This window comes from Lissotriton helveticus, chromosome 3_1 (assembly GCF_964261635.1).
Source record: "Lissotriton helveticus chromosome 3_1, aLisHel1.1, whole genome shotgun sequence".
NCBI classification, from domain to species: Eukaryota; Metazoa; Chordata; class Amphibia; order Caudata; family Salamandridae; genus Lissotriton; species Lissotriton helveticus.
In genome coordinates this window covers 152,408,996-152,427,100 of record NC_136061.1, presented here as the reverse complement: position 1 = coordinate 152,427,100, position 18,105 = coordinate 152,408,996, and the positions used below count along the sequence as shown (strand labels likewise).

Sequence of the window (18,105 nt, the reverse complement as noted above, 5' to 3'; positions counted from 1 at the left end):
TGTTTGATTCTTTTGGGTGGCAAGTTCTGAATTTTATTGTGCTTTTGCCTGTACGGGACGAATACATGGAGAGAGTAATAAGGAAATGACTCGACCAGTAATAAAAAAAAAAAGTATCCACAATAATCCTACGGTTGCAAGCCTCATAACTGGTTCGTTTTTTTGGCCTCACTCCTTAATTTACATTTACGATTACAATATTAGTTGAAATGCAGCTTGGAGTTAGCAGCAGTGGTCCAGTTAATACGTCACACTAGTGAGTGGTAAAGTGAAAAGACATGTGTTCAGGCATATTGGAAAGTGTTAAATAGATCACTGCCTTACAACTTCATATGTGTTAGTGGCTGACAAGGCTTACTGTTGAAGAAAAGCCTGCAGGCAATCAAGACTGTTCATCGGTGTGCAAACATAGGGTGTTATCTTTGAATACTTTTAAAAAAAATTCTTTCTAATTATTTTGCGTTCTAAGATGGGTCACTCATGGCTCCATAACACGTTAGTCATCTTGGGAAGGGTAAAGAATGGTTAAGTTAGCAAAGTATTCAGAGCATGCTGTCTGTATGTACATATGCAGGATTGGTCTTTTTTTAATGGTTTTCCTAATGTTTTTTTCCCCCGTACTTTAATTATTTTACTGTTCCTAGATGGCCGACGTGTTGAAAAAATTCTTTGGCTTACCTAGTTAGAAAACTGATAAAGTGCTATCAAACAAAACCATCATTGCAAAAGCCAAAAGCGCTAAGGCCGGATAATAAAGCCAGACTCTTTGGCTTTGCCAGTGCTCGTTATTGGTTTAGGTACAGTTCTCAGTGGCAGTAGAGTAGCGTTTTAACTTACTCTTTTCCGAAATTCTTCATGCACAAACTGATATACAGTACCTGTTGCTGATGCCTACAATTCTCAATACCTTTGTAATTCTTGTGAGAAATGTACTCATTTTAATTGAATTAACAAAGGTTATAATATTGTGTGGGATGGTCAAAATACAAACCGATTCTCTACTTTTCAGACCACAATTGTTGAAATAGTTTGCATGCTGATTTTCAGGTTAGTGGGCCTGCACCTAGTTAAAACTAGTAACTTCGGACCAGTCAATAAAGTGGACATCATGAAAATCTAGGCTTAAAATGAGAATGGAGAGTGACTAAGGAGTGGAGAGTGACTAGGGAGTGGAGAGTGACTAGGGAGTGGAGAGTGACTAGGGAGTGGAGAGTGACTAGGGAGTGACTAGGGAGTGCAGAGTGGTGACTGCAGAGATTAAGCTAATGGCAATGTAAATGACAATGCCATTTATTTATCTGTTTTCAAAACCAACACATAAATACAAATTTTGTCATTTACAATGCCAATAACTCTAACTTTTCCAAAGGCGAAACCATTGCATTGTAAATGCTTGTTTTTACCTCCTACCCAAGCCAGCAGCCTCAACCCTCCCACAAACTTCAATCCCTTTCCAAGCAGTTGTTCCGCTCCATTGACTTCTATGGGGGTCTTCCCCACCCCCATTCACCGCCCATGGCTTCAGTGGGACCGCCCTCCTTAAAGCCAGCAGGGCGGAGGTGTTCCTCCATGGAAGGAATCCCCAGGCCCCCTCTGTGAAAGGAAGGGTTGCCGCGGCTGCCTTTGTGTTTCAAGCCTCTGTCCTTAGCTGAGTCCGGTAATAGTGGTGCACCTGGAGTGGAGAAGAGGGGACGTGGTATTGCCCCCACACCCCCTCATACTTAGCTACTGACTTCGGCTCTGCTAGCTGCAGGCCTCTCTCCTCGCGACAGGCACAATTCTTCACTGCCATAGGCCCCTTAAAGCAAAGGGCTCACCGTCCCGGCGCCAAGGTTTGCAGGGTTAGAAGGTGCTGGTGGGGCTTTTGGGCTGTTGGAGAAGTGGAGGTGCCAATATTGGCCTGGTTTTGAGTTATTCTTACAACCGAGGAGCGCGTGAGAGCTCGAGAGCATTAGGTGCTTTGGAGCAGTTGCGATGGAATGACGTTCAAGTTGGCACGAGCAGCTCCGCCTGAACAAAACTCTCTCGAAGTGTTCTTGTTACGCACCCTAGGCCGCCCTGCCTTGCTGTTACTTCGAAAGGGAGAGTTCGCAGTGAGTGAGGACTACAATTCCCATGGTGCATTTTGTTGTTGGATGAGAACGCTGCACTGGAGATGGGAGTCTGCTCATATGGAACCATCGGGTCACCTATTCACACCAATACCTGATGGCTCCATACAAGCGGAGCGCCAACTTCAGTCCACTGATGCACCCGTGTGGTTGAATTCACAAACTGCGATACGCAGGGGTTTACATTGACACATACATGTCTTACAACCACCAACGTTCTGCAAACAGGTATTGTCTGATTCATACTTATAAATTGGGAAAAGGGAAAACTCTGAGTCCCAGAATGCACCGCACTGTTTTTTTTGCAGGCAAACTCGGCCTTCAGCTAAGCATCTCGTATAGAGCCGATAACAGTCTGAACACGGAGACTGCAGGGGTCACGTTTATACTCGAAACAAGGAAAACTAAAGGTCCCGGTATGCGCATACTTTCCACCTCAGGGGGAGTCAATCAGTGAATACGAACACAAACTCACCAAAGACCCCCGCATCGCATGCATCTCAGACAAGGTGCAGCATTGAATAACCCTCTGCCAAGTGACTCCCACATCAAGTCTGATCCCTTGGGCAAACCCACGATCGTAAACACCATGCCATCACTTGGCACTGTAAGCCGGTACACAATGCCCTGGGTTTAGCGCCAGCCAGGCAGGCACACATTTAACCATACTTAATAGAACACAATGAGTGCATTGACTTCAGCTTTCCACTGATTGCCAAAATCTGGGTACGTACCTACTGTGTGGCTAGAGGGATAACAACACCACTTATTGTAATCTTTCATCGTGTTTCAAAGAAGGAAGCCAAAACCTCACTTCCTGCCCAAAATGTCACGATTTGGACAACTCCGTAAGAGTCCTTCCAAACATTTCTACCAAGCAAGTAGTGATGCCCAAGGCTTGTCGCTGCAGGAACTCCTCGCTGGCTCTGAAAACCTTGGCAAGGTGTCCAAGTACAGTATCAGAGCTTCCACAGTGCAGCTGTTGGCGCTCTTTGCAGCCAGGTTTCGTCAGACAGGGATTGGGTTTTTCTCCTGACAATCGACTGGCGCGCCACCCAGTCTCTAAGGTTCTGCCTCTGGATGCACCGCCCCCTGGCTATTGCCTGGTATGGTCTATATATATTAATCAGTGGTACTCAGCGTAGTACCAGTAGTGGTGGAGGCCCTGCTGAATTTTATGAACAGCCCCCAGTATTATTTTTCACTTTCTAAGAACTAACCTAAAACTAAAACGCATGATAACTACTTATCTTCATAATGGTTTCTTCCCAGTGGCATTCCTTTCTAGATGTTTTCTCGCCATCAGATGACGTTGGCTTGTAATTATGTCCTACCTGTGTTTATTAGCAGGGCCAGGATCCGCCCCTTTGCCGGTAGTGTCTGACCTCAGATTTAATTTACACTTTAGCTGTGTTATGTGACCTACATACATCACCATGTCATTATCGACATCAAACCTCTCCTTGCGCTGCCTGGTCCGTGATCATGGACAGTTCAGACTTTTTGTGTACTACTGTGTGCAGTGCTCTGCATTTATTGCATTGTTGTGCAACACTGCTCTGCCACGCTGGGCATTTAATGCTCTGTTTTGTAAAACTAGTGTGCCATCCTCTGTATTTAATGCAATATTTTGCAAAACTATTGCCTTTACCTGCCTTTAATTCATTGTTGTGCAACACTGGGGCCTTACTCTTCAGTGAATGCACTGTTAATGCACCAGTGTGCATTTGTGTGCCACACGCTGTATTTAATGTACTGTTGTGCAACATTAGTGTGCCACACGCTGTATTTAATGTACTAAAGCGCAACACTAGTGTGACATGCTCTGCATTTAATGCACTGTTGCACAACATTAGCATGCCACACTGAATTATATGCACTGTTCTTCAACACCAGTGTGTCTCACAGTGTACACAATGCACTATTCTGCAACACCAATTTGGCATGCTTGTATATAATGCACCGTTGTACAACACCAGTGTGCCATGCTCTTAATTTGATGCATTATTCTGCAACTCAAGTGTGCCATGCGGCATATAGAATGCATTGGCATAGCCAATAGGTCTCGCCTTTGAAACCTTATGTGTTTAGCCATGCAAAAGTTGATGTTGTTGCACCAAGGATATTGTGCTGCATAATTAAATACTTATAAGGTCCCAGAAAAAAAAAGGTATAGTAATGCCATGCAATAAAGAGGCACTTAATGAAACATACCTCCATTGTTGGGTCCAAACGAAAGGCTTGGTGAAGTCACTGGTTTCTCGATTATCTGGGAGCAGCCCAACAGAAACACTATATTGGGTGACATGGGTAAAAGCACATCCACTGTCACTGCTCCATCTGCTCTATCTGCCCCATCTGATATGTCAGGAGTTTCCAGAACTGGAGCTGGTTTATCGGTGGACCAGCTCTCTAATCCTGACTCAATATGAATAGAACAGCTTGGCTATCACTCAGAACCATCACTGGCTTCGTTTTCCCAAGCTTTAAAGGACCAGAGGCAAGAAGCTCAGGAGCATTTTTCGCAGCTTAGAACTGGCAATCAAGGTATCCAACAGGCTTTACAGGCAGTTAATATATTTCGGTAACTTTTTGCTGCGCCAGGCTGTATATTTAAAAGCCCCCCCGAGCTCTCCTATAACAATAGATGCTGTTACGATCAGATCTCTGTAAAGCATCAATGGATAGGAGATGGCAAATGCGACAGTTAATTGAACCGTTGAAATCTCTAAATGCACAGGCGTTTTTACAAGAAACAGCACGTCTGAAAGTTTTGAGGAGTGGTCAAACGTATTTCTTTTCAATTGTTAATGAGGCAAAAGAAGCAATCAGTAAATGGAAAATTGAGAAGGGTGGGAAGAAATGAAATGAATATCAAGTGAATAATTAGGTACTGATTGTTAAACTTATAAGGCTTCGATTCTAGGGTTTTGGTTGTGGGGGTGGTTTGGGTGACCTGTTTTCCTTTTAGGTGCCTTGTTAGCAGCTTCTTTAAGGGGGTAATTCCTCTTCCAAGTCACGGGGGTGTGTTAGGGAGGTTGGTTAGGGGGGACTCAGGTGGGGTAAAAATGGAAAATAAAATCAACAAGACAGCTCATAGAGAAACTAAGTATAAGTTTGCTTAATGCAGGGAGGGGGGAAAGGAAATGGAAAAGAATAAATGCTATACGGTGGAAACTAAGTGCAATAATGGCAACAGCTCACAGGAAGGAAAAAAAGACAATTTGATTATGTATAGAATTCAGTGTATAGCTTGGAATGTCGCTGGACTAAATAGTAAACTTAAGAGGCAGTTGGTACGGGAAGAGCTAAAAATGCATAACCCTCAGTTTGTCTTTTTAACAGAAACACTTCTCTCATACAAAGATCGTAAGCTACTATTACAATTGGGCTATGAAACTATTGTCTGCACTTCTCAGTCTTGTTCCGTTAGAGGAGTGTCAATACTGAAACAGAAGGGCTTTTCTTGTGTGACACAAAGAACCATGACAGATCAGGCTGGGAGATGGGTAACCACACAGGTTGAAAAACGAAGCAAAAAGATATATCTTATCTGCTATATATGGTTCTAATGTAGATGAACCATTTATTTTTGATGCTTTAAATATGGCATTACTAAACTGGGAAGGAGAAAAGTTGATAATGGGCGATTTCAACTGTATTATGAATTATAATATAGATACAACTAGACAAAAGTTTACTTATAGAATGTCTAAAACAAGAGCTGCAATAGTGGAACTTGGTAGCTTACAGCTAGTTAAAGATTTGTGGAGATACATATATCCTAATATTTCAGGATATACGTATTATTTGTCTCCACATCGTTTATATTCAAGAATAGATATGGCGTGGGTCTCAGATGGGATTCTTGCAACAACTGATATAACGATATGCCCACGTATCACTTCAGATCACAATCCTCTTATGGTAACGTTCCAAGTGATAGCAGGAAATAAAACACATAGATCTTTTACTTTTCCAAAATACTTGTTTATAGATGAGACATATATAGAAATTACCAGGAAGCAACTTGAAACATTTTTTCAAGAAAATGCAGGCTCAGCTTTTCCTGTTATAATTTTGGACACGTGGTAAGCAGTCATCCGAGAGGCCATTTCCTAGTCACTCCACAGCAACAGGCAGATGTTCCGTCCACTCTTCCTGGTGCACACCAGTGGGTGCAAGACTCTTCAAAACATCTTATTGTTAGTGACTCAGCTGAGACTAAAGTGTCTTTGTTCAGCTTTTGGAAACCCCTGAATATTTCGCACCCTCAGAATCTCCCGTCTAGTAGAGGTTTTCCAGGTATGCACGTCTCTTTACCTCCCAAACACTAACCTCTGTTCTCCTGACAATTAAACAGATAAGTCAGTCCCTCAGCAATTTCACATGATAATCAGAAGACATCCATTAACATGGTGATACACAGGCACATTCAGGCAGACTCAAGCTCTCCACCCCAGCTGCTAAGGCAAACCTCTTTTCCCCACAAACAGGTAAAGCTGTTGCAGCACTGCTGTCTGTCAGGCAATCAATATCCTTCTAGGTACATCAGTGCCCTGTCAGAGCGTGTGAACCTCATTCAGGCAACATGCTCACCTACAGCCCACATTATTTTGAGAGAAACCTTACATTAAAGCATAAAGCAACTGGAAACTGTTAAGGAATTCAAAAATGATAAATTGACTATGCCTGCCATAAAAGATAAGCTAGCCTGCTGAAGCTGTGCATCCAAAACCGTCTCTCATATTTTCCAAGGCCAATTTTTTCCCTTGCACCATCTGTAAAGAGGGCCCTGTGTTTGAAAATGGATTCCTGGGCTTTCATAGTTTGAAGAAGCCGCAACTTGAAGCAGTGGATTTACTGATGCTTCAAAAGGTATCAAAGAGGAAAATAAAATAAACTTGAAATTCTATTTCTACATTTTAGAATAACAGTTTCCTTTTTAGATCCACTAAGTACATGAACAATTATCTTAATTTATTTTGCATTTTTCTTGTTGCAGCAAAAGGGTATGAGTATGTCCTGGAACCATCCCCTGTTCCATTACCACTGGTGAAGCCGCAGGAGACGCGGGTTTTGCAGGTTGCGTGTGGAAGAGCACATTCCCTGGTCTTAACAGACAACGAAGGAGGTATGTGTGGCCACTGAAAAGCACGAGTCATCAACAACCTGCAAAATTTCTGACGGTTTTTGTGACAGGGAAAAAGGGAACTGCTGCATGAATGGTTATGGTAAGATCTAGGCAACTGTCCCAAGATTTGACCAGCAATGTTCATGTTCCTCTCTGGGACATACAGGCTGACTTGCGAATATCCGTGGGTCAGTTTGAGCTCCAGGATCTCTCTTTCCTAGTACTACTGGTCACTCAGTCTTCAAACCTTGTATGTTTCAAAAAAAAAATAAAGCCCTACAGAAAAAGGGCAAGTGCAGGTAGGGCCTGTTTTAAATACAATTCAAAGCCCTGCATAGTAGTACAATCTCCCACAAGAGCATGCTGGGGTCCATTTAAAAAAGAAACCAATGCTGCATCAGTGTGCACTGTGTAGACATCAGAAAGATGTCTTTCTTTTAGGCTTATAGCATGGTGTGAAAGAAAGACTATCATTTCCATGCTATAGACGTAGCACAAAGTAGACCCTATGCTATTGATAGACTACAACAGCGCCAGGCAGCGCTTACTCTCTTTACAGTCACTATGAACATCTTAGGAAAACCACCTTCTGCTGGGAATGCATCATGCATGTGTGCAGCTATATATACATATTTCCAGATATTAGACCTTCCTTAAACTTAAGTAACAGATGGAGTTAAACTGCCTTCTGCTATGTATGTAGTGTATAGTCTTGGTAAAAGATGTTGACATCCTCCGAAGCTAATCTAGAAAAGCAATTTCTGTTTATTATTATGTATATGCTGCAGACATTGCAGAGAACAGCCCTTCGGTTGTGTTTATGGTGCTAGTAGTGGTTGGAGGGATTTAAAACAAAAATAAATTCTTTAGTCAAAGCATTAAACAAGGCAGGTCATGCATCGACACATATAAAACATCATTAGTATCACAGTTTAAATCATCAAGAAGGATTTCCCTAATCCTCACCTGTTTCGTGGGTAATGTCAGGTTACATTCAGGGTAGTCCAAACATGTTACATCATTTTTTGTGAAAATCTGTTTTATTGGTCATCAAAAGAGAACAAAAGCAGGCATTCACATTTTGCCAGTTTGTCTTTTAGGTTACATCTACTATTTGCTACATAGGGAGTCAGTTTGTTACATGGACCCAACATATATATGGTACTTGCTTTCTACAGGTCACGCATTTGTCCTTGTGGTTCAGCATGCATGGTTGGCAGGGGCGTGTAACAGGCCCCCGCGGTGGGGGGCCCGAGCTGCAGGGGGCTCCGTCATCACTGTACTTTCACCCAAGAGTTTCTGATAAACTTTGGAGTGGAGGCCTCTCCATGCATCTCACAGGGGGGGGCCTCAAAGTTCGTTACGCCACTGATGGTTGGTGTGGGTCCTGTTTTTGTTATTGGGTAATAGTCTGTTGCATAGATGCCTCATCTCTCTTATGCTGTTGCGCACGTTGTGGAATGATCCGCTAACTGGAGAGGCAGATGGCAACGTTTGGACCAACTTAAAAAAGAACTGGAGGAACAATGGGCCATATGTAGGTAAATAATATTTACTGATTCTAAAATACCGAATTTTACCGATTCGGTATTTCAGAATCTGTAAATGGTATGTAGGTGTTGATTCCGTAAATTTTACCGAATCAGTAAAATTCTGTAATTACTGATTCGATATTTACCGATTCGGTAATTCCAATTCATTCATTGGCCCTGGAGGCCCATAGGAATGAATGAGAATTACCGCGGTAATAGGGGGAAGACTTACAAGGGTGGCAGGGTGTCACATTGACACCCTGTTGCACCCATGAATAGTGCATGGGTGCACATGGCACTTTTGGAAAAGCACAAATTAGCTTTTTCAAAGGTTTTCGATATTTACCACCAACTTTTAGTTTGAGGTAAATACCGAATCCTTAACTCTGAAATGCACTCACTTGAGTACTCCCTACATTAAGGATTCAGTAATTTACTGAATCGGTATTTTAAGGAATCGGTAATTTACCGATTCCTTAAATTTCCGATTCAGTAAATTACCGAATCCTTAAATTTGTCTTTGTCGCTGCCTAGATGTGTGTGGTGCCAAGTTCATATCTGATGCTGTCTAGTTGTGAGTGCCAGCTTTTCTCCATGTTTTCTAAACTTATGTCATCTGATTCTCTTTGTCTGTTGGTTGTGAGTGTCAGCATGTCATCATTGTTGGCATCTTGTCTCTGTAGGTCACACAGTATCGCATTACAGTGTGCTGCAATCGGGATCTTGCAGAGGCCCAGCGCATCTTCTCTGCGTAGCACAATACTTTCTGCTGTGGCCCACACTAGCAAGGAACTTCTCCAAGCCTGTGCCCTGGGAGGTTCAGCGGACTTCCACCGTTTTGTGATTCATCGTTTTCCCTAGTGCAATGAAGCGAGAGGTTACTTTTTGACTTTTGCTTTTGTGATAAATATGTAGGACCCACGTTGTCCACTCTAGGGGCACGTGCGCTCCATACATCGAGCTAGGATGTTAGTTACTGTTGTCCAGTATTCCAAGAGGCGCGGGCAGTTCCACAGCATGTGTAGTAAATCTGCACCTATGGCATGGCATCGTGGACAACCTGCATCTATTCGGTTAAAATATTTATTAATCTTGGCCGGGTGAGATACGCTCTTTGCATTATATAGTATTGTATGAATCAGAAGCGCGTGTTCCGTGCGCGTGTTCCGTGGCACTACGTCAGGACCTTCTAGCACCATGGCCCCCTCAGCGTCTGTAAAGGGCACTGTAGATCCCCTAACCAGCTGTGTCGTAAGGGCGATAGCGCTTTCGACATGTGCTGCCCAAGAGATGTAGTAAACCATCTGGTGAGGTGCCAGCCCTGTCCCATAACATGGATATATTGTGTTGTTAAGTGCATCAGGGGTTCCTGGGTCCAGTCGCCCCAGTGTTTTTTTAATGTTGTTATAAGTGCTCGGTGTAATAATAACTGACCTGGTGAGAGTCCGTTTTCCTCTATTAAAACATCAAACAATAACAGGGCGCCATCGCGATATAGATCTCCTATATCTTGGATCCTCCTCCTCCCAGTGCTGCAGCTCTGATGGTCTGATGGCCATGTGCACCTGGGTGTGCCCAACAGTGGCAATGCTGGTGCATACAGCGTTGTGACGTGTGATGTACAAACACTTGCTGTAGCAGCAGTACGCCACATTGAGCATTAGTCGGGTTGGCGCTTTTTCTTGATGGCATGGGTGGAACAGAGTCAGGAGGGCGCTGAGGGACCAAGGCAGTTGGGCGGCAAGGTAATACTGTTCTTGGTTAGGTAGTGCCAAGCCCCTTTGGTTGGTTGGCAGATAAAGTTTCCGGAGAGCTACTCTGCTACGGGAATTTCCCCAGATGAACCTCCTTATCGCCCCCTTTAGATTTCGGAAAAAGGGTGGCAGTATGTATAGGGGCAGGTTAGCACAGTAACACTACCACTTTCTACACGGTCTGTAACCATCAAAGGGCGCATGCTACAGAACAGCATCTGTGAGCTTATGAACGTCACCGCTTAATTTATGTTACTGGCAAATAAGTCATCCTGATGATGGAGGACTCTGACTCCCAGGTATCGTAATGTATCTGTCTGCCAGTTTGTGCAGACATTGAGTACATATCTTGGGTCGGCACCTTTTATCGAACGGATATAGGCACAACTTGGATGCGTGCCCCTTTATCTTGACAGTGCAGTGGACGAATGGATTGTATGTCTCTAACATATATAAGGAGATCATCAGCATATAGTAAGATAGCGTGTGTGCCGTCTCCCAGTGGCATTCCCCAATCTTCTCCTTGTAGACGAATGGCTGCAGCCAGGGGCTCGATAGTTAGGGAGAACAGCAGCGGGGATAATGGGCAGCACTGCCTAGTCCCTCGCTTTACTCTGATTGGATCCAAAATGTAAGGTCCTGTCTGCACTCTCATCGTTGGCCCATTATATAACAGTTTGACCATGGTGAGGAAAGCGTCCCCAATTCCGTAGCGCAGTAGCACATCGAACAGATATCCCCATTCTACAGTATTGAATGCCTTCTCCAGGTCTATTGCAGAGACAGCCGGAGCAGGCCACCGATCTACTGAGTATTTTGCCTCTCTGAAGAAACGCCGCAAATTGTACAAGGTATTGCGAGCCGGTCCATATCCGTTTTGGTCAGCAAGTACTACAGATGGGAACAGGGGCGCCAGCCGGTCGGCTAATAGTTTCGTGAATATTTTGTAGTTTGTATTTAGTAAGGCCAAGGGGCGGTATGAGCCCAGGTCTTTCAGGTGTCTGGGAGCGAGACTAACCGAGCCTAGTCTCAGTGGAGAAGTGTGGCTCAATGGTTAGAGCGGCAGACCCTGATGCATAGGTCTAGCCCGGGACCAGGGTTCAATTCCCCGCCTCGGCGGGTCTTGGGCTCAAAATTCCACGGACCTGATAATTCTCGCCTCAGTGCCTATTCCAATCATGGAGTCCCACTCTGCAACTCTGGGCAATGGCTTGCTTAATCTCCACAACGGCCCCCACAACGCTAAGGATGCCTGGCCTCCACCTTGGGGGTGCCCAGGAGTGGACACCTCACAGGGAAAGCCAAGATGGGTTCCACAGCGGTATTCGTACAAGCGCCTTGAGACCCTTGCGGGTGAGTAGTGCGCTATACAAGTATCAATTTACATTTTCATTTAATGATTTCGGGAGGGCAAGTCCCTCCAGGACAGCGCCTTACAGGGCATGTAGGTGCGGGGTCAAGGATGCTGCATAGGCGGTTTAATACTCTGCGGGTAGGCCATCTAGACCAAGGGTCTTCCCTGTTGCTAGGGTTGTTATAGCCGTTTGAATCTCGTCAGGTGTAATTGGATCGTCCTGCATTGCTCGGGTGTTATGGTGGGCAGGTGTACGGTTTCCGGAAAGGCGCTCACCTGTATCTGGTCGTGGTGGGTGGTAGATTTGTAAAGTGCGGCCTAGTGCCTTATCATTTCTGTGTGCATTTCTTGTTGTGTATGCACTATGCGACCCACTATTGTGCATATTGAATGTATGAGGTGTCTTGGTTGTTACTGGCGGAGCAGCCATGCCAGCAGTCTTCCAGGCCTATCTGAGGTTTAATGTGTGCGTGCTGAGATCGCAGTGTAGTTTAGGCGTCCCAACATGTTCTAGAAGAGAAAATTCACGTAGTAAGTCCAGTCACACTTTGTCTTTTAAGTCCAACATCAATGTCTCCGCATTAGCCATTAAGAAGCAGTTCCACCTCCCACGTCCGCCGCTTGAATAAAGGTGTAAGTCAAATCGCCCTGTAACGGACATTGGCCCCTCCCCCACTTTTGAACCGATCTGATCACAGATATATCCCTGATATACATTCCAACGTCACCAAACTTTAGTCCATTTCTGGGGCCATCCCAGACCTTAATACACCAACTTCTCTGCTAGCATACACCAGTCCATATCCTTTTCCCAATCAAACAACTGTGGCGCTTGTTCTGCCTCCTCCACTCTCCCCCACACCCATAAGCGTGCAATGTGGTTGGAGGGATTTTTGTTTTTCCATGCCAAGGCCCTGTCCTCCTTAATATATAAAAGTGATGCACTGCCCTGTAGGCTCTTGCCCTCCCATGGCGTGCCCTTAAGAATACATATTTAGCTCTATCCTAGTCCAATAGTTTCTGAGACCAAACTCAATACTTTAGGTCACTTCAAAAATTCGGGTAATACGTATTAATACACTAACTATTCATCTAGCCTAGTTGGCTTATTCAAAACACCGATCTACTGAGTATTTTGCCTCTCTGAAGAAACGCTGCAAATTGTACAAGGTATTGCGGGCCGGTCCGTATCCGTTTTGATCAGCAAGTACTAGAGATGGGTAGTTGATATAAAATAAAAGACAATGTTTACTTTTGCGAGGGGGAAACGTCTTGTTTGTTTCTTGGTCACATTTTAACCCTCTATAATCTGACAGATTAAAGAAGAACTTTAACACCAATTTGTCTTTTATTTTATTTTTGAAATAAGCTTTTTCATTACCATTGAGGACGTTTCAAAAAATAAAAATATTCGAAGCACCTGTGTCTCTTTATGTGCATTGCTGTTTTGAGAAATGGCGACCAGCTGTATGCTGTTTCTGGAGTTTCAATTCCCATCTATGCCAGCATTCTTGCATCTGTGTACAGTGAAGCTGTAAAATGATCTGTGGCATGGGCTTTACTTGAGTCACAGTAGCCTACCCTTGCACACCTGGGTTTCCTACCTACACCGTTTCTTCACTCTCCTCTAACCATTTTTGCATCACATCAAAATCAATATTCCCATCCCCCCACTTTCACACATTCCTTTGATTATTTTCAGTATACCCGAGTTTTTTTGCCAAAATTTCGAACATGTTAATTAATCACTTTGGGACAGTGTAGGCGTCTATCATGTTGGGTATCCACTATGTGTTTTTTTGTGTGTGTTTTTTTTTTTGAGTTTAAACTTTATTCAAGAATCACATCATCTCTCATTATCTTCTTTTACTAGTACACCAAAGTATTTTCTTTTATTGATTCCACAAGAAGAATTTCCCCCATGAGTCATGGCCCTACATTGTTGTGCTACAACTTCCCTTGTCACTGGTCCGTTTAGGGCTTGGCATGGCTAGGATGCATCCCTAAAAGTGGCTAGGGATGCCACATTTGGAAACACTCCAATGCATTGGTTGAACAATATAGTTTCAAGGTAAATCTTTAATTAAAACGTAGATATACTCTAGATCCAATCCTTTGCTGCCACGGGATCTTCCATTCCTGCTGTGTTTTTTCAGTTGATATCTGTGGAGCCACTGCCCTTAGTGTGTCTTCAGATTTTTGTGCTAATATTCCTTTGCATTTCATCCACCTTTCACCTGGGCTCACCATTATCATGAAACTTACAGCTAGTTCGTTTCTGCCTATAGTAGCCACCTTGTGTGCGTAGCCACCTTGTTTGCGTCCAACAGTCCCTTCTGCTTTAATAAATGGATGAAAAATGCACATCCTAGAAGATTGTAGGTTAGTTTATTAAATCTACAAAGGGCTTTGACTCTCTTTATTTCTACAAGTCTGATCAAGAATGGTAGAATTCCTCCTTGTCCATGGCCTTCCACATTATCTGAAAATTGTCAAATTTCACTTTAGCTGTAGGCAGACATTGTTTTTGAAGACTTGGATGTGCAGCATGTGGGACATGGTGAATGACAATGAGACTTTGGGGGAGAAGAGGAAAGGGAGGTGTTTGGTGACAGCTGTCCAGTGATTGTCTTGTACTTTAGTGTCATTTATGTAGCCCTTTCTACCACTAAGGAGGCGCTGAAGTGATGTAGGGCCTGGCCAAGGACAAGACTGCGGTAAGAGACCCAGACAGGTTGAGGGGAGGATGCTGTGATCAGCGTTTGGAGCCAGTAATTGGTTACGGCAGCAGTTTAAACTGGTGGGTGCCTCGTTAGGCGGAGGTTGGTGGTGCATGCCAGTTCCTCTTCTGGTCAAGTGGAAGGGAGAATGAGGCATAAGCCTGGGCCTGTGCAGGGTGGAGCCCGGTAAGGTGACTGTGTGTCCTGTATGTGTTGGAACAGTCCCAGTGTCCCAAGGCTTTTGCTTGCATTGCAAGTGATCTGTTTATTTTAGTGGAAAGTCGATTACACATGCACACTGGAATTGAGATATTGTGTATGTTCCCTTCCATGGACCTATCACTCACTTAAAATTACCCAAGTGATTGATCTGTTTGGGGAAAAAGTGTCTATATTGGCTTCATTATGGTGGATGGGTCAAATTTGGAGTCCTTTGCTATTCTGAATGTGAGGCATACGTTTTGGTGGAAGAAGCTTTATTTCGGCTCTTTTCAGGGATTTGCGGAAAGTTTTGCTGTATGTAAAGGTGATTGGTATGTTTTGTGTGTGTTTGTATATGTTGGTGGGAGGTTGCAGTGGGAGGTTGCAGTTTGAATAGATTATTTGTTTTGCTTTGTAGTATATCCTCGTACTGCTGTGAGGGATTTGCATTTGTTGATTGTCATTTGCGTCAATGGTGTGCACCCTCGTGCTTATGTCCATAGTTGCAGCCAAACTTCGCTCTTGCTTCTGTGTCCTGTCTGCCCTCGTCATTTTAACAGCCTGGTTACCCAGAATAGAGCAATTGATTAGGTTTAGTTTTTTCTCTTGCTCTGGTCCTCATGAAGAGGTATAAAGGTTATGCAGTGACAGAGCAAGGAATACTGAGGAGAGAGGGTTGGGCATTGAAAATTTGTCTGGGCATCAGCCTTATTAGGCAGTTGGCATAACTTCCTTTGGGAGAGGTTTTGTCTGCTGACCACTTAATGCTCTTCATATAAATGACAGCTCTGTAGAGTTGCAATTTGTCTGGTTAGTACTGATGGTATTTAACATCCTTGCTGAGGGATGGTGGTGGTTAAGTGGTGGTTCTAGTTTTATGAGGCAGGTGCATACTGTGTTAACTCGTTCCTAGTGTCTGTCGCTAAGTCGGCAAGTTCCTGGTTTAAATGAAAGTGTTTCAATTTACTGGGACCTCATTCATCATGGTGCAAGAGTGTCATTGATTGTGTTTGTTGTAAAGTGTGTTTGGTTTATTTCACAGATGAGGCATTTTAAAATAGACAGTGACTTGCTCGGAGTACATGCATTAGTCATTAGAAATTGGACATCTTTGACAGTATTGAAGAAGATGTGAGTTGAAAGTGTGCTCTGTGCTTGCTAATGAATGATAAAAGTAAAATGATAAGTTCAGATAATTGAAAGGTTCACAAAAGTGGATAGTGAGACCCATAGATTTTTAAAACCTTAAGTAATTTTTATCAAGGCGGCTACCTAAAGTATATTTATGCATTTGTGTATTAACCTTAAAGTGATTTCTGGCAACGCTTTACAGAGATATACGTGCTCCTTAGAAGCAAAATATTCTTTATCTTGGGCTATTCAAAGGGTACCTTGATATACATGCACCCAAGTATAATAGGATTGTTCTCAAAGTTATTAATGTCCATTTGTTCTTCATATGCATGTGACTCGCATGTTCTTGTTTTTTTTTGGCAGTTTTCAGCATGGGCAATAATTCCTATGGCCAGTGTGGAAGGAAGATTATGGAAGGTGAAGTTTACAGGTACAATGCAAGAGGAGCGTGCTTCAATTTAAAGTCATTTCCTTGTATATTTACACATCAAACCATGATTCCTACAACACAGTATTTTCATTTTAACATTTCGATCAACATCTGAAGTAGAACTTACTGCAGGTGTGCAACACTTCATTTATGACACAACCTTATTGTTTATCACACTAGTGGGTCAGGTCTGGAAATCTGAGAACACATCTTTTGTCAGAAGGGGCTCTTTAATATAAATTAAAAACATATGAATATATTGGATTTTGGAGCTTCAGTCATTATTTTTGAAAGAAGACTAAGGAACATGTGAAACCTTTTCGCTGTGCTCGATATGAGGATTCTTCCATTTCTAATAACATACTAATAGTACTGATACATAATGCTAGTTGCACAGACAATACACCTACAAATGCTACACAATCCAAAAGGTAATCTTAGTTGTCAAAGAGTACTTATTATTTTTGTGACGCACAAGTAATGTAGAGAAAAACACTAAACTGTCTTGATGTGAGCTAGAGCACCGTTTTTATCGTGAAATAGTTTCAAATTGTAATAACGTAGCTTTACACAACTGTTATCAGTACACTGAACATTGTAAAAGGTTATGATAAAAATATTTATTGTTAATTAAACCGCACATACATGAGAAAGGAAAACACATAAGTGCAGTGTGAAACATCAGGCAAAACAAGGGGTACTTCTAATTTTTTTTTTAAGTTTGGCAAATTTAGATAGTTTTCATGTTGCTTTACCTTCCAGGTCAACTCTTAAACGCTTGCCACTGAAACCTTCTTGAAAATTGCAATGCAAGTCTTTGGAATATGAATTCTAATATCTTAATGTGAAGGCATGTTTCTGTTTTGTTGTGATACGGCTCATCACACCACATAGATCTCAAATATGTATGTGGAAAAAAAGACATATTACTTACTCAATATGCTTTTTCACTGTGAGGGTGACGATTGAGAACACAATGGGTATTTGTTTTAATTAAAAGCTTTCTAAGTACACTGATGTTTTTGACGTAGTAATTGCTTCCATAAGTCATGGGCAAACGTAGCTCTTACTCGGGTCTCCAGCAAGTTAAGTCTTAGGACAATGATGCACCTCAACAACACCTTCCCACGTCCTGTTTCAAAGCACGGGATTTGTAGTAAAAAAACTATGCAGTGACAGATGTTGGTTTACAACTGAGTCTCTGAGTTTTGCAGATAGAAACACTGACAAATCTCCCGCTTTAATTGCACGCCATATAAGTGTACCTTCTCTCTCGCTCTATGTGTTTGTCTCTGGTGCACTCTCATTCACTTGCTCCCTCTACCTTTCTTGGTCTCTCTCTGAAGCTCACTCTGTCTTTCTCCTTTGGTCATATTTTGTTGCAACCAGCAGTCTATACAGATATGATTTGCTGAACAGTGAAAGGACAAGGATGAGCAAAAAGAATAACACATATTGACGATTAAAGCAAGTGGGCAGAAAAGATAAAGCAAAACTCTGAACTTGTGAAACATCTAGGAGCAGTCTCACTGAAATGCTGGTACAACTTTAACTTTGCAGTAATATGTAATAGCTCTTATTCCATATTTAGACGAACCCATAGGATCAATTGTGCCACTAAAACGTACGATGAAGTAAAGGACATCCGTTCCTAGAAGACATAACTCTAGAATAAGAGATGACAGAAGAACATAATTGATGGGAGCCTGAGGCTAAGACATTAAAACAAACTTCA

General features: G+C 42.8%; 1 protein-coding gene across 1 annotated transcript in view; it reads left to right on the top strand.

The window, feature by feature from the left end:
- Positions 1–18,105, top strand: part of RCC1L (RCC1 like) — a 129,089-nt gene that overhangs the window by 20,805 nt on the left and 90,179 nt on the right. The window contains exons 3-4 of the mRNA XM_078679418.1: positions 7,117–7,245; positions 16,304–16,370. Of these exons, the coding sequence (XP_078535544.1) occupies positions 7,117–7,245; positions 16,304–16,370 (196 nt within the window). The remainder of the gene's footprint in view (positions 1–7,116; positions 7,246–16,303; positions 16,371–18,105) is intronic.